Genomic DNA, 23,599 nt, shown 5'->3' on the forward strand with positions numbered 1-23,599 from the left:
TTTTCTTATTGATGCATTGTTTCACTTAGAAATCATTCTTGTTATTTTTGTACCAATATGTTATTGTTAAAGAACTTTAGTTAGGTTTAAGACATATGTTTTTTCGAAAAATAATGCAGAAAAACACAATAATACAAAGAACAATTTCTAAAAAATATTTCGCACTTTCTGCATCAAAAGTTTTTTGAGGGAAAAACATATGTATATTTTCTGATCACACCATTTTCATTCACAACCGTCTTCTCTTTAAGATATATATACAAATACATACACACGCACACACACTCTCTCTCTCTATATATATATATATATATATATAAGCAAACCAATTTTTAATTAGAAGTTGTGAAAATGTTTTAAATGTATCATATTTTATTTATATGTATGTTATTTATTTGTATATTTTTGAGGTGTATAAATATTTTTTATTTTACTTAAAACATACCTGCTATAAACTAGTCTTACCTCCATCTATAATATAAAAATGAATCGCAAAATGTGTTGGTAAGCGCATAACTCAACAACGCCTGGACCAATTTGGGCAATTTTTTTTTTAAATGTTCGTTGAAGTTCAAAGATGTTTTTTACGGCGAGAAAAATTCGAATAATTGCCGGAAAAACCCTAAAACCAGCCCTTTTCTTTTTCCCATACAAACGTTTTCTAACTAAAACGAGCACTCATTGTTGTTTAAACAATGTAGGTATGTTCCTAACGTCAAAGAGTCAATTTGCACTTTATTACCTCTGTACAAAGTTCAATCATATCTATCAAACAGTGTGCGTTGGAGCACAGATAAAAAAAAATAAACCGAAATCGAATAGTTCAATTTGGCCGGCTTCGCAATATTATTTCATTTGTTTTACTTTAAAATACATCAGTTTTCAAGTCATTACATCAGTCAAACAAAACCAGCGTTACCAAAAGTATTTAATAAGTTTAAGTTTTTATTATTTCATTTCCCTATTTTAAATACGGCTTGAAGGATTTGACTCCAAGTCATATCAAATTTAAAAAAAGTTGAAACAACAACAAATTGTCAATGTCAGTGTTTTTTTTTTTTTAGGTTACCTACCCTAATGAGTTTGCTTTTGTCAACTTATACACGAAACAAATTCTTACCTATATAGTGTTTTGTGCAGTGTTTATTTACCTATGATCGCTAATTATTGCATGTGACAAAATAATCTATAATATAGATATGCCTGGATATTAGACAAATCAATTTAGGTAGAAGAACCCGAAATGCTACAAACCAAGCTAATTACCGATCTAATCATGCACTACAATGAAAATAACAATTATTATGTTTCACATGATTAACAATAAAAAGATTACTTTTTTTATTTATCTTTTTATTTATATGTTTTATTTAATTATATTTCTTATTCACCAGGGTGACGGTTCTGTTCAGGAGAATTTTTGGCCCCGACTATAAAATATGTAGGAACAAAAAAAGTCAAATTACAAATCATTTTGACAGGACTTTGTTGCAATTTAATTAGGCAGTACGAAGTCTGCCAGGTCAGCTAGTTTACTATACAATTGGTATAAGAAAACACATTTTATATCTAAATCTTGAAATATTATAGGCATCTAGACACAAAATCTTTTTTAGTACTGGTTGCAATGGCTTTGTTTTAATAAATGGTTATTCAGAAGACATTGCTGCCTTTAATATTGCCCTAAGACTTGCGGACTCTGAAAACTAGCTTTAGTGTAATTCTATAGAAATACATACGTTGATAATTCAAACCAACATTAGTGAACCTACAAATTATTTCATACACTTACTAGTCATGGATTAATACTTAAATATGTATACGTGCATAGTAAAATAAAATGAAAGCACTGATGAAAGGTAAATATTTTCGCATGTTTGTCATTTCAATGTAATGTTCATACATTTTTGTCATTTGGGTTTATTTAGTTGAGTACAACTTGAGATAAATTTAATTGTTTTATGATTAATTTACTGGTCACATTGCTGTGATTAGAATAAATGTACTAGTTTGCATTTAGATTAATAAGTCAATAAAATTCAAGCAAATTTATTGCAATAAATTGAAATCATCATTGTTACATTTGACTAGAATCAGTGCCACAGTAGAAAGTTATATATAGATATACATTTTCATACATAAAGCAATTACATATTATTTATTATTTTACAGCTTTCACAATAAGTTAAAAATTTCTGTATGTAAAACTTAATGTCACTTAAGCAATCCACTGAAATACTTCAGAAATAGAGACAAAATCCATGAAAATACAATAGCAATTTTAAGTGATATGAAACATATTACTAATCCTACTGGTATGAATATTTTTTTCAATTACTAGAAGTCTAAACACAGATTCTCAAGTCAAACTTACAGGTTTGAGTGGCAGTGAAATAAGGCAGCATAACAAAAATTTTTGCCTTCCAAAAGTATATTTGCAGATGCATGGCAACTTTATGTAATGTATTATTTTGCAGGATAATTAATTTTTGTATCATTTTCTGTTAAAGATTTGTAATAGCACTTAATGCTGTTTTAGACATTTTTTTTTTACTCAAAGTTTAAAAATTACTAGTTTTCGTACAACCCAAAACAAAATTAATTACAATAATCAATATGTTCAGCTGCAAAGTTTTGGGAGGACTTTATTCCTGTATCATTCCCCTGTTTATGTTCCTTTGAACAGCACTGCTCATAAAACTCATTTGCTACTTTACTCTAACATGGCACTAGTGAACATTTAATGGCAGATCATTAATCTTATATGGCACTAAAACATTACATAATATTGCATTATTAAGTTCATTCTGTATTGCTACATTTATTGAATGTGTATAGTAGCAATAGTTAAAAGTGAATGCCCATTGCAGTTATGAATGCTGTCAGTTTTTTGGATTATTACGTGCACATCATAGGTGTAGGAACTTTGCGTCATACCACCGGAAAGCAGGACGAACAATACCAGTGTGAGCCCATATTTATCTCCAAGTTGAGATTGTTTTCAATCACGGTGCTGTGGATCCATCGTACACCTTCACAGTCCAGACCCCAGTTCCCTAGATTGCCTATCTTGACGAGCTGATCACACTTTGCGAGCAGATTGCCCACGGCACGGACAGTAACGTGGGGTGCTTCGTAAATGTAAAAACACTCGAGGTTTGTCAAGAGCGGTGTGTCTGTATGGTGACCGTGTTGACAGGTCGTAGTTGCCGCCGGCAGGTCGGCACTGGTAACCAAGTCGTTCAGGTGGTCGTCCACGAGATCAGGACAGCTGTAAAAGTGAGCTATCCGAAGTGCAGGTGCTCGCTTGAGCAGTGCAGTAAGGGCACGTGCAGTTACAGTGCGTCCTAGTTGCACATCGCGAAGGCTCGCTAGCTTAGTGAACAGCACGTGGCTGTGATTTGGCGTCCAGTCTACGTCTGCACCATCTCCGATTAGTGTTTGTAGATTGGGACAGGAGCACAAAACCTGACTCAAATCAAGAGACGCAAACTTATCGAGAGGCGAAAACCGAAGAGTTAGCTCTTGCAGATTGTGACCGTGAAGTGATGAGAGGTAGCTGTACATGCCATTAATCCACTCGCTGTCAGAAGGAATATTAATGAGGTGCAGCACTGTGAGCGTGGTGGGGAATTTTTGCAAGGCCGCCGGGGAGTGTTGAGGTTCAAATATGGTAAGTTTTTCTAATGCTGGACAGGCTGAGGAAATAAGTTCTATTCGTCTGTTTGTAGTTCTCTGGCTGCGAGCACACGTGAGTCTGAAAGTAGGTGATTTTGAACTCTCTCCAGGATTGGCTGATGCTGCCCAAGCTCTGTCTAGTATCTCGAGAGCCCGCCCCATGTGGCCGTACTCGCCCAGAGATTGTATTTCAGGTACATGATGTAAAACCAACAGGACACCGGCACTGGTTACTCCAGTGTTGGCAATATTCAACACACGCAATGTCGCACACAGCGCATTCTTTAGTTCGCAGTACTCCAACAGAAATGACCTATCCTTTATTTTCCCATCATTTTCTCTGTTGATTCTAAGCCACGGGAATAACTTGAGCAACGTCCGCAAGCGCCCCCACCCTCTCCCACCACAGCCCCCGCCATTGGAGGATGCCACATTAAATCCTAATGTTTGTATCGACATGCAGTTTCCTTCGTGCATGGGTGAGGAGGTACACATAGGAGGGGCTTTGTCACGCAGTTCGACTTGAAGGAGCAGGTATCTCATGCCAGTGTCGGTCACTTGTCGCGAGTTAGACACGTCGAGGGCAACCAAGTTGGGACAAGCCGTCCCGACAACTTGCAGGACAGCGTCGCTGGCTATGTTGCGGAGGATGAGATGCCGCAAGGAGGTCGCGCTGACGAGAGCGTTTTGCAACAGTCTTCTGTCCAAGCGGAGCAGTGCCGACCTGGCCAGCTCCAGAGTTTCCAGGCCACTGCCCTCAGTGGTGAGGAACCTCAGCAGAGCAGCTTGATGACTGCAGCCGTAGTAGCAGCACAGCTCCACACGCAGTCTCTTGACATCGGGGCCGAGCAGTAGCGCCAGCAGGTACAGAGGTGCTGGGCCTGCCCCCGCCGCGGACCCGTCCCTGGCAGGCGCAGACAGTCTCTGGGACACTTGCTCGATGAGTTGGGAGCGTATCGCGCCCGGCAGCGAGTAGAAGTAGAGCGGCCTGAACTTCTTCTTGGCCAGGTTGAGGGCATGCACTGCAGACGAGTCTTGAGCGACCAGCTGCAGGAGGCGACATGTTGAGACCAGGTTGGTAGCCACTTGATTGTGGCAGAGAGTCAGTAGCTGAAGAGGTTGGTGGTGGGGGGACATTGCAGCTTTTGTCACTTGAGGGTCACACCTAAAACAAAAAAACAAAAATACAGTAGTACTTAAAATCTTATTGATAAAAAATTAGTATATTTTTAACATGCTAACTTATATTTTGGATTCTATCTTGCCAACTAGTGTCATGAGAGATTTACAACATAAGCAAAAAAAATTGGGGGGAAAAATAGCACAGAATAATCTCAAAGTGATTTAAGGTTAGTAAATCCAAAATTAATAGGCAATTGTAATGCAACAAGGATATTGAATCCTTTTTTTTTTCTATAATTTATGTTAGCATCAGTAGCCAAGATGGATAGGCTCATACAACATAAATACAAAATGCAAATCATTGCAAGCATTTTGGTCTTTCCCGAACTAGTACTTAATATGAATAATTACATTAAATGGCCAACAAATAATAATTGATCATTAAACATATAAAGCAGAACATAAATATTTCATTCTGAATAATGCATTAAACGAAGGAATAATAACCACATTTTATGCCCTGCAATTTGAACAATAGTTTGAAGCTAAAAAAACACATTTACAAGAACTGTTAGGTACTAATTAAATTTACACACACCTGTCTTAGTTGTGTCGTTTCATCCGTTTGTAATAATATCCATGAAATTTGTTCCATTGTGAGTACACTGCGAATTTTTTTTCCATTGAAAATCAAAGATATAGTTATTTATGATCGCGCTTAACATTGTCTGGGTTCGCCAATGACTTTCGAAGTTAACAAGGTCGAAAGAATCGGTACGAAAGCAGCCTTCTTGCCTTGGCGCCACTATCCACGAACGGAGAGAAAAACAAATATTGACTTTTCAACTCGTGTCTTCCCGCGGCGTGAGTGGGAGGGATTGTCTGCAGCCGAGCGCCGATAAACGCTTGTTGTTGCCCCCGTGTTTACGTTCGCCCCGCCAGAGCTTCTTCACGCGCCCGCACTCGCTCGTTCTTGTAGACTGCCAGCGCCTGGGAGCGCAGCGCGCATGTGCCGCCGGACTGCCCGATGCTGCTGCCATCTGTCGGCGAGCGGAGGAAGCGAGGTGCGCCTCCCTTCCACCGGCCCGCGGAGGGGGAAACACTCTTCTCCCTGGAAGGGGAACGAGCGACGGGGAAACTTGCACTGGAATAATACTCGGGAAATCAGGACTTACGTCTTAAATACATCATTAAAATACAGATACTTCCCGCCATTAATACTTTCATGTCCATACGTACGTTGCACGTCCTTGGAGGATTGTTACCTACGAGGGTAGGTAGGTAATTTTTTGCGTTCCCATCATGGCCCCCACAATGGTGGGGCTGGGTGGACCCCAGGGTCCAGGGCCCGGGCCTGTTTATTTTTATCTCAGTGTGTGAAATAAATATACATACTCGCTGTGGTTATTTGAAAGTAAAATAGATTTGTAAATAAAGCTTAGTTTGGACTTATAAAATGGTAACAATAATTTTACCCTGTATTTTCAGGTCAAATAACATTCTAAAAAGAGTGTGGGTAAGAAATAAACATGCAATTATAATGTAGCACGTGACTGAAAAATTGGAAGGGAAGAAAAACAAAGGGGGGGGGGGGGGGGGTTTTGAACCTGGGTCCAGGGCCCGTAATCGAATGTGGAGGCCATGGTGCCCACTGAACGTAAACAAAGGCTAAACGCCCCCTGCGAACGTGAAGCTAAACCAACGGTCGGCTTGACTGCCTGTTGCCACGGGAAAAGTGGGCCAGCCCGAATCGATCCCGACGGGTGGCTGTTAGTATCTGCGATAGCACCGTGCAAAAGTGTTGTAACTCGCACGCAGTGGTGGCTTTGTTCCGAGTCATGTGTGTACAGGGGCGGATCCATGATTGACTTCTGGGGGAGGGTTTGGGCCCGGTAGTCTGTACTTTGTATAATACAAGTTCATTACTTCAAAAGTCGTATTATCCAGTGTATATTTTAGCGTATTGTATGAGTACGTTTAGTCATCGCGCACGTGTTAGCGTTTGTTCGTACAGAATGGATATGTATTGTTTCATGAAAGAAGTAAAAAAAAATAAATCTCAAGATACATTATTACCAGTCTAATGAACATGACGTTGCATGGCAAATTGGGTAACGTTTGATTCTATCCCTTGATGGGGCATCTTGCCTATTTTTTCTGTTTCTTCATCAAGTAATCATGTATAGTCATTAATAGTCTTCCATATTATATATAGCAGAATTTATGTTCTGACGCATGTTTTTTTTTTCTTGTATGAAGGTGCGAATGATCGGTAAAATTTTAAATGCCAAATTATATAGGCTTTTGACGGTAGAACTAATGTTTTTTTATATATATTTTAGAAGTTAATACAGTCAATTTAGATACTTTATTTATTTTATAATGCATAGTAATATAAAAACAATAATAGGATCAGAACGACTTGACAGAATTCGATGGAGTTGGTTTTGTCGGCTAGATATTTTCATTACGAGGATCTGAATGTATAGAAATAGTTAACACAGTGTATAATAACAAAATGTGCTAACTATTTCTCTTAATATAAGATTTTTGAAACAAAAAAAACTATGAAAAAGAAGAAAAAGTGTCTGTAAAATTATTAAAATCATATAAGAAAAACCTCTATAATAACCAAATCTTAAAACGAAATATATTGCAATGATTCTCTTGTACAATTGCATGGTAGAATAGTTTAAGTTCAAATTAGCTTAAAATTGAAAAATATTTCCTTTCTATTATGTGGTAATTTATAGGCTTTTCTTATGTGCTTTTAATTACTTTACAGCCAATTTTCTTTTCATATATTTTTTTCAAGCCATTATTTTATTTAAAAATGTATACGATTTTTTCTTAGCTATAGGTACACTATTTTGACTTTTTCATTCTGTACATTCAGGTATCCGTAATGAAAATGTATAGCCGACAAAACAACTTCAATAATTCTGTCAAGTCGTTCAGATTCTATTAGTGTTTTTATATTCGCGTAATTCTTGTACGGTGCGACCTTTTCTATCCTCTTAATAGTGTCAATTTTGAGAAAAAATACATACAAATAATAAAATCATATAATGAGTACACTTTATGCTCATTTCGTATTTTAAGGTTAGCTCTTTCAACTGGACAGCAAGAAATACATTTGTTTGGACATATTCAATTTAATATGTTTGATGGGAATAAACCGTCAAAGATTTTAACTGGAGAAATAAAATTGGCGTGTTGTAATGGCTTTAATTTCCATGACACCTTATTCGTCTATACATGTATATTCACGCCAATTTTTACACCTTTCAGATCAACGTATTTAAAATTTATCTACTCATAACCATACGCGTTTTAACTTAATATTCTTGTTTTGAACTAAGCTAAGTTGGCTACAGTTTGGGGTTGGTAGTGGTCCCATGTGCATTATCGTCTTATATAAGTTTCATTATTTGCACTGGAGACTATTAAAACTACGGCTTTTTGTTTTTAATAATTTGGAATATAAATTGGCAAAACTTTAGCGTTGGTTATTTGCAGGGCCGCAACTAGGGGGGAGCAAGCGGGGCATACGCTCCGGGCGCAAAGCTGTGGGGGCGCCGAAATCACCAGCTTGCATTGTAATTCCTACCACAACTGGTAGTGGGTTCATGCATGGAAGTTACAGTAGCACAGAAACTGTTACATGTAGGTATGGAAAATGCTTAAATAGCACCATTTTTCTGTGGGAGGGACCCCGGACCCCCCGCTTTATTGGTGTGGTATGTGCAAAAAAAAAGATGGGGGGGGGGGGGGGAGGCGCATGAATCCATTCATGCCCCTGGTGCCAGAGACACTAGTTGCGGCCCTGGTTATTTGTTAGAGTTAAGTTTCACGAAATGAACGTGCTCTTTGGAGTGCTTGTTTGTCCCATGCGGAGGAAGTGAGAACTAGAGCAGGGTTGTCAACAAGAACATAGTCTCGTCTCCTACGCATAAGCCCGTTGCGTCGGTAAGCTGTCGAAATCATCTGCTGTAAAGTAACGTCACGTGTTTTTTGTTTACTGGTGGTACTCCAACCGATGCACGTGGAATGAGTTAACACCGTGCGTACGAGTGGTGCAGTACCAGAAGAATGTAGTAGCCTCATGCAGTTGGCACATTGTTGAGGTTAGACAGCCCCGCGCCACTCTGCCCGCGTGTTGTTACGGGAAGTGTTATTTATTTTATTTATTTATTTGGGTGCGTAGATCCCTCACGCAATCGAACACACTATAAAACACCTCAATAAGTACCCAATACACATATATACAGGTGCATTCCTGTTTATAGAAATTAATGTTTACGTTTACACGTCAGCCTTCTTGAAATACAGAGTACATGAACAGAATTTGTTTTCATGGTTTTACTTTTAGTATTGGTCAACTGTGATTATTATATTTTTACTAGTAAATCGTATAGTTTTATTATACTCGTTTAATTATACATTTATCAAATTGCCTAGTGTTAAGATCTAATTTGCTCAATTTAATGAAGTTGTATTGAATGTGTGAATAGCTATTTATTTTTAATTAATCTCTTTTCATATAAATGAATATTGAGTTTTTGATAATAACTAGGGACTAGTTCGTACATTTAAAATATGCACTACGTCGTCAAAATATAACGTTACGTTTAAAGCACGTGTCATTGTTTACGTCAGCTGATATTGACATTCATGTTTGTAATTCGTTAGTTTGTGGAGTTGTGTGCAGAAGGAAAAAAAATAGGGGGGCGGAGGTTTCTTGCCCGCAATACGCGTTAAAAATTGACCCTTTGCAGTACAGATAGAGGGATGGGAAATTTGTAGGGTACACAAATATTTTAAACATTTTGTACGTGTGCAAGTATCAGGGTGCGGATGTATGCGAGTATACTGTTGCTGCTGCCATCCATGTTTTCCGGCAAGTAATTTGATAGCTTAAATATTCGCGTTGCACTTTTAGCTGCCGTCTGAGCTTTTGCAAATTTTTTTTTCGTCACGCTCTGATGACGTCATCGCTTCGACTTACCCGTACCGGTCGTAAGGAAGTTTTCTCGACTCGAGAAAACCAGTGAGTATCAGCGTTGCGTCGCTGGTCCATGGCCCGGACTTGTCCGTGTTGTGTATTCGCCGCAGAGGTAAACACTGGTCGCGTGACGGGTGCCTTAGGGGGTGAAGAGGGGGGAGGGCACAAGATGGCGGACCCGTGTTTGTCCAGAGCGCAGTCGCGGCGCGTGTTTAGCGCGCGTTACGTGATGAGTGCGTCATCTGGCGCGCGCCCAGGGAATGCGACGCGCTTGACGCAAGCAGTCCAGAAGGTGAAGATCAGGAAGATGGGTTTTTCTTTCTCTCTCTCTTGTTCTCTTTCTCTCTCTCTTTCTCTCTCTCTTTCTCTCTCTCTTTCTCTCTCTCTTTCTCTCTCTTTCTCTTTCCACTGCATCCCTGGGTTGGACACCCTGTCCATTTTCGTGTGAAACAGGAGTTGTCACTATTATCACGGCAAACCATTATCCTTGAGACTTGAAGACAGTGTTGTTTACTAGGTAATAAGGAATGCCAAGAATCAGAATTGCAAATCTGCAGGGTTCGCAAGGGAGGAAGGGGCGGCGTCCCGAGTTTTTCGCGTGTTTTTTTTTTTTTTTAGCCGTCACAAGTAATCTCTGGACAGGGTGCTTGTATGATGTATACTGTCCATATGTTGGCCAACGTGCATCTCTCCCTCGTGATGGGCTTTTTAATTCCACCCCCACCACCCTTCCCCCCCTCCCTCTTCTCCCACTATACAGGAATCTAAATCAATGCCAAGAATAATTTGTTATAAGTTTCTTGAAGCAGTTTCAATTTATAGCTAAGAAACCTCCGAATTAATTTGGGGGGAAAAATCGGAAACCTTGGTGTCTAAAAAAAAAAAATGGTGTACCTGTGGGCTACAGATACATAGCTTTGATTGCTTCGCACGAGTAACGTCTTGCCCGGTCGACATCAGGTAATCAGTGACGGTAACGCGCGCCTCCAAGGAGCAGGGTCAGCGGGGGGTGTGAGCCACCGAGATCAGGGTGGACGCCTGCTCGCTCGGGAAGCCTTCATTTCACAGACGAGAGAGCCAAACCCGAAGTTCCCCGAAGTTCATGCTCGCTTTTTCTTTTCCGTTCTATCTCATTGTATAAACCGGTGTGACATTAAATTTTGCGGTCGATTAGGATATGTTAGCTACATTATAAAAACTTTAAAACATTGTGGATGGTTGGTTATATTAGGTAAGTATAGCTACATAAAAAATACTGTAAAATCATTTTATGGTTGCTTAGCAAATAACTTTTTAATATGTAGCTATCCAGGGCTAGGATACCGTTTACATGATTTCACGGTATCTTTAATGTAGCTATCCTAACCCAATCAACCGTCCACAATGTTTTAAAGTATTTATAATGTAGCTAACCTAACATTTTACAGTAAACAAAAAAAAAACCGAAGATGCACGATCGGGCGTTTGGCTCTCTCGTCTGTGAAAAGAAGGCTTCCCAGTCTGAAGACATGCAGGTGGGCGAACTGCGCAGTTCGTGTGTGCGCGCTGACACTTCCGGGTCCGCACGGACCGAACTACGTTTTAATCGCTCGGCTGTCTTCAGGCGGCTGCAGGCCTGCGTGACGTCATGCGTCGCCTTTCGGTTTGTTATTCTGAACCCTTTTCTGCGTTTTAATTCTGCCAAATATCTCATCGTTTCGAATGAGCGTATGGCATTGTGCAGCTAATTTCGCCCTCACACACATTTAGATACGTTCCATAGCGGTATAAAAAAAAGCATGGTATACATTACCAAAGGCCGGCAAACTTAACGTAAAATTGTTTCCAACTCCAAATAATAATTTTAATTTTTAATTGTAGAAGGTATTTTGTCCGCTGTAGAACGGATTTTATATTTTATGAGGTACCGACGAGGCTTTTCTCAATAAATTATAAGCCTAGTTTTTAAATAAGCTAAGTGCGCTATTTGAGATAATTTAATTTATCAACGCTCTAATTTTTTTTTTTTTTTTACCGTAGGTAAGAGAAGCTAAACGGAAGTCTAAAAACACAATGTTTGTAATCGTATCTTCGCAGACCGAAGCTAATGCTTATAAGGACAGGAACATGAAAGCGTTAAGGAAGACCCCGACACACGCATCAAGTGCACGGTCGCCTCTATGCGCTAGACTGTGAGCTCACGTGCAGCGCTCACGTTGAGCTGCGTTCAACTGTGGGACCGTGAGCGGTGATCCTGTGATTTCATCGTAGGAAGATGTGCAGCGAAGTTAAATGCATACCCTTTTGCTAATTTATTAGGTTATTAATAGAGACCGGAAAAATTCGCGAATTCATTTCGCGATAAGCTAAAATACAAATCGTTGTACCTCGGTGCTGCCTCTGCTATTGGTTCACAACTCATCTGGATGGCTCTGGGCAAATAGAGAAACACCCAACCAAAGCTTTATCGAATCACAGGCTGCTACGCTGGAACGTCTCACAAGACAGCAGCCAACGAGTGTGTGGCATTTGACCGAGTGTACGTAGAACTGTGGAGTTCATCCTACAGGTCATTGAAAACCGCGAATTTTTCCGGTCCCTAGTTATTAATCGCGTAAGGGGTTAAAGATATATAGACAATTTGAGGATTTTTTTTTCCTATGTTTACGTATGTAGTGTCTTGAAAGTAGGCATCCAGCATAGCCCGAAGGTATTTTCTGTATCAGATTGTGAACAGGCACAATGGTTGCCTGTAAAATAGCTTATTTTTACTTTCCAAAATACAATTTCGCCGTAGGGTAGGTTCTGCCTTTCGGTCGACAAAGGTTGCCTAAGATCTAATAATAATATTTCATTACAATCACGGTTTGCAAAGCTATTACAATGAATCATCGAGTTCATTTCACTTTTTTTTTTACCAAGCAGATGTGATTCAACTGAACTCTCTGTTGTATATACGTCCTCCATTCCAATCATGGTCGAGTGTTCAGATCCTAGACTTTGCGGGACCCTGGGCTATTTATTTTATATTCTTTCTTGATAAATTATCCTCGGGTCAATTTTATAAATGTTTCCGATGAAAACTCCTGTGGAATCGCGTAATCATACGTGGCAATAAAATTTTTGAAACTTTTCCTAATAGGATATCATTATTTGAAATTGGTATTGACCACCACTTTAATTCACATGCTAATAAAATTCTAGTTTTATTTTTATGGGCGATTGTCCGGCGGTGTTGAACCGCCCCTGTCGGCACTATCCTGGTTGTATTCCCGGCGGGTATAGCCAGGCGTGTTGCTTCAAGTGAAGAGACACTCGAGCTCGTTTACGTCAGCTGCTGGGTTCTCATAGGGGTCTGTCGTTCCCCTCTTCCTCGTACTCTGTCTACTGCATTTTCAGAAATTACTTTTATTCGTTTAGTTTTAATTTTAATTTCCATGAGGAATTGACTTAAAATAAACGAAATGTTCTTCGTAATTATATCTACATGTTATTACGAACCACGCATGATTCGGACTTTCTAGTTATGTGTGAAGTTGAATGCGAAATGAAAAAAAAAAAGACTGTGTTTGCTGTGTACGTGACAAGATTTGTTTTTCTTTATAGGGTTTTGTTAGTACTGTAAAGTTATTGTCGTGAGCGGGTATGTAAGTATGTCAATTTTACGAAGAAGTCTGGATGATTTGAAACCAATCTTGGGCACACATACAGCTTCAGAAGAAACCACGCGATATGAAAGAAGAAAAACCGGCTCAAGATACCTAAGTGGTGTCTTTTACGAAAAGCATCCAAGAATATTCTGAGGGCGGATGTGTAGTTCTTTTTTTTTTTGTAGTACTTTTTTTTAGTTTGTTTATAGAAGTGTGCAAATGGCTAAAAATGGGTGTTTTTATTAATTTTGTTTATTTATTATATCGACTAAACAAGCAAAAGGGTTTCAAACGTTAACGTCAAAATATCTCAAACTAAGAAAAGTGGACGAATACTTTTTTTGCTGTAAACCATCGATATGTTCAAGGCAGCGCATTAGTGGTGGGCTGATAGCACTCGAAGCTATGCACTGTTAGAAATTGTAGTTAATACACGTATTTTACAACGAAGAATACTCCCAAAATAAACGAAGTGCTCTTCGTAATTCCAGAAAAATCTGATCTGCGTAGTTACCTCGCCCCGTCTGAACTTCCGATTTGTATGTTCAGTTTTAAACAGTGTGAACATGCTTGTGTGATGAATGCCAGCGTGTTTACAGTCTATTTAACCACGTGAAACACCATGTAAAAAAAATTTTTTTTGAAAGAACTCGAGGTGGTTGCATTCCAACTTCACCTTCACTTCTCCGCAGTCCGAGGTGATGGTCTCCCCGCTGAAATCTCGCGGCGGCCCCGTGCACCGGGAGAAGACTGCGCGCCAGCTCAGAGGCCGTCGTCGCCGCTAATACAAATGCACCCCTGGACTAGGTGGAGACCCCCTCACGCCTGCCTCCCCGCACGTCTCCTCTCCCCGTCGCCGTCGCTGGTTGGTGGAAGCCCGCGCCGCCGGCCTGTGCTGCGGGCGCCAAGGTCGACGGGAACCCCGTGGCCTGCGGGCGTGCAGGCGTGCACGCAACACAGGCAGGGGCGTAGGAACCGGGGGGGACAGGGGGGACGTGTCCCCCCCAACTTTCTAGACCGTGATATTTTTATTTTATTATATTATTCTTCTGCCCAACTTTATTTGTAATTTCTTCACTCATCAAATTTTATCTTAAGGAAAACAATAATAATTTTAACATCGATGTATCCAATGGTTAGATACAAAAACTGCTTAAAAAGCGCTATTTTGCACTTTTAAAATAAAAATTTTCCGGTGGAGGACCCCTCGTCTTAGTAAGAGGGGAATGGGTTTACATGACATCAAAATCATTATTTGTCCCCCCCAACTTTATGAACACAGCTACGCCAATGAACACAGGAAGCCCGCACAGCACCGTGTTCCACTGCCAAGAGCGATGTGCGAATGAAGGCGCGGCCGTTTTTTTTTTCCGTAACCTAACTAATAACTAAGTGTTTTTGGGAGGGGTCTGGGTATAGGGAAGACTCTAATTGCGTCTCAGGCCGAAGCCTATACGCTCTAAGCATGCAGGTTAGGAGAGGAAGCATGCATCATGTGCTAGGAGGGGATTGGCCAGCCATGGCAACGTTTTAGACTAACTCCCCTCACTAACCATTCTAGACTAAAAACTAGATAATTTGGGCCCAGGTAAAACCCGCATAGACACGGGGAAAACCCTGGGCACTTACATGCGGGATGCAAAATTTCATGCGTTAATTACATGCGGGTTGGCTACGGGAATAGGAGGATGGCTCAGGAAGAAGAGTTGGAAGAGTAGAAAATATCTACTAAGCAAGGGCGGGCACTTGGACATTTTTGTCCGCATTGCGGGCTTTTGGGCATAACTGGTTGTTAGGGGGCGACTATCGTCGGTTCCCGCCAGGTTGCCAGCCAGACTAGTAGCCTAGCGCGGCCGTCCACACGCAGTTGCTTTTATATTGGCACCAATTTCCTTGCATGGTTTTGTATTGAAGTTATACTTCAGGCGCGTTTTGGAGAAGAAAAAAAATGATGGGAGTGAATTTTTACGACAAAAATTGTTAGGATAAAAAAAGGTGACATACTTAACTTATATGTGCACTTTTAAATCATATATTTTAGTGATTTATATTGAATATTGGTCCTTATAACTAAACCAATATTAATTCTGAATATTAATGATAGAACTTGTGTTTATAAGCTTTTTTTAAGTATATTTATATAAGTGAGATTATTTTCCCGTATATATAATTTATTTGCTTTCTAAATTATAAATAAAATTTATTTCCATATTTTACTGAATTTAATAAATAATTTTATATACGTGTTTATATTAATATTGAATACTTAATACTGAATATTTATTTAATTTTTTTTAATTTGATTGAATTTATATTTTACCAACCGTATTTATAATATCACTCAAGTAAGTTTATTATTTTATTTCTATTATTTGCATGCAAAATTAGAGTTAGTTTTTTTATTACGCCAAGTAAGTTTAACTTCTAACGCGCGTACATGAGTACACGCACCCCTATTTTAAGGTAGATTTCAAAGATATAATACATATATCACAATTTTGTGGACACGATAACTGCCGCAACTTTTCACAAATCACTTCCAAACTGATACATAATAGCTAGTAGTGGAAAATCTCGGCTGAGTTCGTTAATGGGCAATATCCGAGATAGGGGTAGAGATGGGGAAGGTTTTTTGAAAAACAGAATAATCTCCGTAACTTCCATAATATGGAAATTATCACATCCGTTTGAACGTATTTTAACTCATAGGAGTAATACCAACATCTTTTGTTTGAATAAAATTTTGATATGACCAACCATAACTGCAAGGGGTTGAAAAAATAAGGGTTGGAGGACAGAATAAATAATAAATCCCTTAGTAGGCATACCTTCAAATTCGTTCGGATTTTTTGTAATTCTTACAATTTTTATCTAAATTTTTTTCCTGAAACAGTACTTGATTAGAAGAACCATTGCTGCAAGGATTATGCTCGTTTCGATGATGTTTTTCTGTAGACATTTAGTACAAAGTTTGGGGTAATTTAATTACATAATTTCGGTGAATTCAGGCTCCGCAGAAAAAATTATGTGTGAGTCAACATTCAGTTTGAGGCAGTGCAATGGCCTTCCAGGCACATTTAACAAATTTAAAAATTCACTAGGAGACATCAAGAGTGCAATAGCCGCTGCTAGAAGGCGAAAAATGCATCAATAGTGCAATATCCGTTGCCATAGAAACGAAGAATGCATCAACAGTGCAATAGCCGTTGCCATATAAACGCAGAAAACATCAACCGTGCAATAGCCGTTGCTATAGAGACGGAAAGCAACAAAATACAACAGCCTTTGCCATTGAAAATTATATATGTATGGTGTTGCCATGACGATTCTTTTATAACAATACTACGATGCCCTATCTCGATAAAGTTTTGATGGTTTTTAATGTTTTTTTTCGGGAGTTCGAAATTTAAAATGTCTACTTTTCGAAATGTTTCCGTCGGTTACGGTTAACGGCCCGAAGTAAGACTCTCGCCCATCTATACATATTCTAACCCACTTCCAGAACAGCTGAAAAATCGAGACTTTTACAATAGGAGCCGGTTCCTTTTTCTCGTCGTTCAGTTTGACAGTCTATAATGACGTCAGTGTCGGCGAGACCAAAGATAAAATCTTTACTGTTATGATAGCTCAGAGCAGGGGCGCAACAATATGGGGGGAAGGGTATTTCCCCCCCCCCCCTTTCTGAAACCTTGAAGTGGGGGCAAACGGGGGCAAAGAAAGTGCTGTGTAATCAATTTTTAGATAATAAAACTGCTTAAATAGCACCATTTTCCACCTTGAAATACAAATTTTCCCGGGTGAGGACTCCCGGTCCCCCCGCTTCAATAGGGGAGGGGGATCGATGATGCTTTATAAAAAGGTATATTGCCCCCCTTTTGGAAATTTAGTTGTTGCGCCCCTGGCTCAGAGTTATTGCTTAATGAAGCAACCCCAGGAAGCCATTTCTGACTGACTTGTAGGGGTTACCAACATAGCCATTGCGGAACCAAGGGCCGAATACCCGAACTGGGCATCGGACCCCGGGGTCCGAATGGAGTACCAAACAACGGAAAGCAGCCCATAACCTCCAGATTTAACCTAGAATAATGACTTTTTGACGGGGGGTGAATGAAATGAGAGTCTAGAATGTTGAGAAGCAACGTTTTCAATTGAGTATTTCCGAGTTGGCCATTTATGACCATTAAGTTGAGACTATTTCTGTAGTTGTTTGAACTTTGAATTTCCTGGGGTCTAGCCACCATAGCATTTGACGGAGAAATTGGAAGGGGGGGGGGGGTTTGCCATGTTACCTAAACAGTTGACCGCACCTGATAAGTTCTTTATATACTTAGATTTAATGTAGTTAGCAAATTTTTGTGTGTTATTTTGCTAACATGTTTTCGTCTAGATGATAAGTTTTATTTTTTACTGTGTAATAGGCCTACTATGTGGTGTTTAGTTTTCGAGGTTCCTAAACCGTGGGCTTCTTTCCCCCCCCCCCCCCCCTCCCTTTACCATGAGCAAGGGCTAGGCCTGCGGAGGGAACGGCTGGCTCGGGAGTGTGCCTAGGGCAGTGCATCACTGCAGCCAGCGTCTCTGCCGGCTACAGCACAGCACCGCGCGGACTGGTGTGCCGCTCGCGGGGTGGGGGGGGGGGGTGGAGGGGGGGAGCTGCTGCTTCTGCGAAGTGAACGCCTCCAGGTGTTGGAGTTGCGTGATGATCCCTATCTGTCCGTCTGCTTGCTGGCTTCGTGGAAGTCTGGGGGGACAGTCGCGGGCGAGGCGGCCAGCGTCTGGTGACAAGTTTGTCGGAGATCCTGCATGGCACCCCCTGATACACGTGCACACCCGCACGTGGTCCCGGGGACAGGCACTATCTCGGGGGCTGTCCTGGGATAGCGCAACTGGTGCAAGCCCGGAAAGTATCCGCGCCACGTCACTTACGGCGCAAGAACGTGTAGTCACCCGCGTCTGTGTCGGCATGAGCGGATCCTGCTCCAGGCGTCTTCGAAAGCTGGAGTCTGGCGAAGCTGGTAGCTTCTTGAACTGCCGGAGCGAAGGAAGCAAGCAAGCAAGCAGCCGCCTCCGACCGCAACGAGGGCACGAGCGGCACGTGCCATTGTTCGCGCGAGCAGGTTTCGACACGTGCTGGCGAGCACCTGGGCCGTGCGTGTCCTTGCATCGCCAGTGGACGGGGAGTCCCCGGGACCCGCACTCGACTGGGTTCTCCGGGCGCCGAGCTATGGCGTGCCTATTAGCGCCGTCCTTGCTTCGGCGCGCCGTAGAGCGCAGATGTCTTAGGCGCAAAACAATAATGAATGAAAAATACTAGTATTATTGTGAAAAAAAAGCGTGGGGCGCTTATTTATCGTACATCGAGCGCCCGATGGTAGAGCAGCCGACATGTCATTGGAAGGCTCTGGGTTCGAATCCCAGTCCGGGCTGTCCGAATTTTTCTCGCATATTCTATACACTCTCATTGAGAAGGTCCTTTCCTCATTCTTTCTCAATCCTTATCCTTCCCAAAATTCCTGTTACGTAAATGTGGATCGCTTCACTGACTATCAATACAGCTTGATGTAAGTTTTTGGACATACGTCATTGCTTCTTAGCAATGGCGTATGTCCAAAAACTTACATCAAGTCATGCACTCCCATTGCACAAATCTTTTAAAGATAATATCAATACAGCTGTACACATTAATTTGGAAAATAATTACAGTTACTTATAGTTATCACGGAATTAACAGTAGATTAGAACAAATAACCGTTTTAAAAATTAAAAATACACGTTTTTATAAATAAACCCAACTAAAAAGTAGAAAATAAATAATAGTTTAATAAAACTAAAAAAACAAGCTTTTATAGAAAATCCTACAAAAAAAATATAAAATAAATTTTAATAAATTTGAATTAAAAATAGTGTAAAATTAAAAAAAATGTTATTTAAAAAAAATCGTGGGGTGCTTTTTAAGATATTATCAAAATGATAATCCTTCTACTCATATCTATCAATAAAATAATTATAACTATTGACACCATGCACCCCACGCTTTTTTTTAAAAAACATTCTTTTTATTTTACACTATTTATAAAATTTTATTTATTAAAATTAATTTTATATTTTTTAGTTGGATTTTCTATAAAAGCGTGTTTTTTTTAGTTTTATTAAACTATTATTTATTTTTTACTTCTAAGGCTACGTAGATGAAAGGTGCCATCTTTGTTTCAACCTTTTTTTGTCGACACATGTTTATATAATTTATATTAGTATTTTAGGCCCAGTTTAACCATAGCACATAATTTATTTGATTTTTTTTTTGTCGTAATTGTGATTGAATGTTACAAATAGTTTCTCCGGTGAAATTGGTGTTTAGCATTGAAATAATTTTTTACCCCGTTCATTATGGCTACTCTCTAATAATACTCTCAGTAGAAACTATTAACGGTCTTAAAAAAAAGTATTAACAAATATTAAAATTTTAAAAAATATTTTAAAACTTATTACAAATAACGATGGTATACTAAGTAAGAATTTTAATGTCAGCATCCGGGTAGTATCAAACTGGCAATAACGGGTGAACATACTCTCTGCTGCAACTAAGTGTAAACTCTGTAGGCGCACTTTGCCTACGTATAATCAAGCCCACATAGAGTGCTTCTTCGTATATAACAAGTTCACATCATTTGGGGGTTACACATGATTGGGTAACCCTTCTCCTTGTTCATAGCTGGCTCATTGTCAAGAGAAATGCAGTTTAATCATCAACGTGAAGAAGATCTAATATAAGTGCTTCAAGTCTACTTTGCTATCCAATGAGTCCGGCGAAATTATCGTAGTTTTTGCAATAAACAAAACTCATATAGATGGCTTATACCAAAAGTATTGTATATCTATATTTGGTTGTTTGTGAGTTTTCTGTGTTGTCTGAAGCGTAAGAGATATCTCTTGATTTTTTTTACATATATAAACAGAAAATATATCATTCATTTTGTTTAGTTATTATATCGACTAAACAAGCAAAAAGGATTTCAAACGTTTACGTCAAAATATCTCAAACTAAGAAAAGTGGACGAATACTGTTTTTGCTGTAAACCATCGATATGTTCAAGGCAGCGCATTAGTGGTGGGCTGATAGCACTCGGAGCTATGCACTGTTAGAAATTGTAGTAAATACGCGTATTTTACAACGCAGAATACTCCCAAAATAAACGAAGTGCTCTTCGTAATTCCAGAAAATCTGATCTGCGTAGAAACCTCGCTCCGTCTGACCTTCCGATTTGTATGTTCAGTTTTAAACAGTGTGAACATGCTTGTGTGATGAATACCAGCGTGTTTACAGTCTATTTAACCACTTTGTTTTTGTCACTGCTCCAAGAGTTCGTGTTCAAAGAAAGTAATCTCGGGGCTTTTAATCTTAGGAAATATCCGTAAATTTACGTAGAACCGTGGATAATCTGGAACGAACGTTCTTGTTAATTTTAGGGTGAAAATGTTTTAACAGTTCGAATGTCAAGTTAGCGACCACACGTTGGAATTCCTACTCAAAGTTTGTCAAATATTAGTAATAATTTTTTCCGTAAAAAAAACATATATTTTTGCTACGTCAAGTTAGCCGCTCATGGAAGATATCAATTTTCGGGGATCGTTTCGAAGTCACGAATCATTGTTGTATTTGTGCTGCTAATAGCCAGTACTCCAAAATGTTGGATGTATAAATGAAAACGGTAGATAGAGCATACTGTAGGTCGGTCGCCAACTGTCACGTCTGGCGACCCCTCCCCCCCCCCCCCCCCCCCCCCCCAACTCAAAATTTATCGATAATTATTGATAAATTAGTGATAATGTGGGCCATGGAAAACCGAATTGGTGATAGTCAAGTTGACCACCAACTTACAACATACTGTAACTATGTATTTATTGTAAATAACTAATTCTCTTTTATTCTGCACAAATTAGCACTTATAGAGCACCATTCGATTACCAATTTTGAGTTCAAAATTTTAATGTGTGGTAGCCAACATTTCATAGGGTAGTTGATAACACTCCTACCAAGCAAGTTTTTCAACGCATGATAAAATACTTGTTTCTGTAGCTCAGTGACCCTCGCGTTACGGAACGACGGAGCTACTAGATTGTCCGCGTGGAGTAATTGGCCTCAGAAAACTTAGCAGAACGGAACTGTCGAGACCAAACAAAGAACTAGAAGCAACGATAGAATTTATCTTTACAATTCACTGGGAATAAGCGTCCTTGAATGAATACGAAACAAATCACCTGTGCCTTTTTTCAACTATCTCAGACGTTATGTAAAAAAAAAATCAATTTGGGGTATCTAAAGCGTACTAGTAACTACATCTGTAGCGGATGTGAGGTATATATGTGTGTGTCATTTATATATATATATATATATGTATATGTGTGTATGTATGTATATATATATGTATGTATATATGTATGTGTCTGTGTATATATATATATATATATATATATATATATATATATTTATTTATTTATATAGCTACACTTCACCGCAAATTTACGAGAAAAAAATTTGCTATATTTTGGAGATGCGTGGTGTCCGTCACAATGCCTGGAACAAGCGGCATGTAGTGTCTCCTGTTTAGTTTGATGTAACAGTCCAAACCCCTTGTTGTTGACGTCAATTTTTGTAACACACGATTTATAATATTATTTATTTTTCTATGTTTTTTTTTTAAATCTTTCCCCAACTTGTTACCAATGGAAGATTAGCATATTTTGTGAAACCACATTCGAATTAGTGTATTTTGGCTTCGTAACCATGGTTTTATGTATGTCGGCAGCGAGAGATTTTGTTAACTGCTGCTCCAGACATAAAAGATAGAAAAGCATTCTTCAGTCTAGGAACGAGCTATAAGTACCATAAACTGTAAGCGACCTTCAGTTTAAATGTATCATAGATAATTATAAACTATGGCATATTGCTCTCAAACAGGCGATGTTGTGGATGAACATTGAATATGCATGAGCTTCCAAGGTTGTCTTGGTGAATTTTTTTTTCTTTTGTCTTATGATCTCATTGAGGAAGGTATGTTGAAAATTCCCTTTCTCCCACATTTTCTTGGAAATGTTTGTTCGTGATATTTAGCCCTTTTTGGAAAGTGAAGAAAGACTTAATGTTTTATATTATTTTAATATTATGTCGTTATTGGTAAGTATTTTGTAATAATATATGGTTAAATATTATCGATATAACTTAACGATTTTTCATAGGTTTCATTGCTTTCGTAAATTCATTCGAATATCTGAAACGCACGGGAAAAAATATATCAATATACGAACCGTATAACCGTAAGTTAGGCCATATTCTATAGTTATAGAATTGTAATTAAGGCTCGGTTATGCACGCCATGCGTTTCTTGTTTCTTTTTCTTGTCATTTATATTGCTTAGGCGCTTTTCCTGTAAATTTATCACTTAGCTCTGTTGCATTATGCAACTTTATTTCTCCCCTATGCTTTGCCCCCGTTATTATGTTCGCATCGATAATGTTATTCGGCAGACGTTTAATACAGTCTCGTGCCATTGCGTGATTTCGGTGAATTCAAAGACGGCAGCAAAATGATCAGCGAGACAAGCTTTAGTTTGAGGCAGTGCAACTTGCACATGACAAAGGAATTCAAAAATTAGCCATGAGGCATCAACAATGCAATAGCCTTTCCCAGTGGACAAAAAAATGCATTAACAGTGCAACTGCCACTGCCGTGCATATTTTGGGCCAAAAACGCTCCCACAATTCCCCCCTCCCCCCGGGTCAGTTTTATGCTTCCTTTTTCAGTTATATCCTTGAAAAATAGATAAATTTTCCTTTCGATAAAACTATATGCATCAGTAAAAAAACTTTTTTTATGTTTCATCATCCAAACTTTACCAACTCTTTTCACCCCATTGTGGATGAAATTTCAGAAAATCCCTCTTTAATGCACCCCTAAGGGTACTCAAGGAATATTTCCTCAAAATTTGAAATCTCTAGATTCGCCGGTTTAGGCTGTGCGTTGTCAATCAGTCAGTCAGTCGCGGTACTGGTTTATAGGTATAGTTTGTGTAATAGTTAAGCTGTAACCGCATAGCAGAACCGTTATTTGTGTGACACAAGGGAATTCTGAGTGGATCGAAATATAAACCTACCTGAATGACACCACTGT

The 23,599-nt window shown here is 39.3% G+C and overlaps 2 protein-coding genes across 3 annotated transcripts in view; one reads left to right on the plus strand and one right to left on the minus strand.

The window, feature by feature from the left end:
* The window catches only part of LOC134535855 (tubulin polyglutamylase TTLL5), a 153,297-nt gene that overhangs the window by 7,374 nt on the left and 122,324 nt on the right, over nucleotides 1-23,599 (plus strand). The gene's annotated exons all lie outside the window — the stretch shown is intronic.
* Nucleotides 1,473-10,270, minus strand: LOC134535857 (uncharacterized). Of its 2 annotated transcripts, XM_063375190.1 has the most exons (3): nucleotides 9,809-9,921; nucleotides 5,399-5,911; nucleotides 1,473-4,843 (listed from the first exon to the last, which is right to left on the minus strand). In XM_063375190.1, the coding sequence occupies exon 3, from the start codon at nucleotides 4,813-4,815 to the stop codon at nucleotides 2,932-2,934; it is 1,884 nt and encodes a 627-aa protein (XP_063231260.1). In that variant the 5' UTR covers nucleotides 4,816-4,843; nucleotides 5,399-5,911; nucleotides 9,809-9,921; the 3' UTR covers nucleotides 1,473-2,931. The 2 variants fall into 2 exon arrangements, with proteins under 2 accessions (XP_063231260.1, XP_063231261.1); XM_063375191.1 differs by having other exon boundaries at nucleotides 5,399-10,270.

The sequence above is a fragment of the Bacillus rossius genome, chromosome 10 (genome assembly GCF_032445375.1).
Source record: "Bacillus rossius redtenbacheri isolate Brsri chromosome 10, Brsri_v3, whole genome shotgun sequence".
NCBI classification, from domain to species: domain Eukaryota; kingdom Metazoa; phylum Arthropoda; class Insecta; order Phasmatodea; family Bacillidae; genus Bacillus; species Bacillus rossius.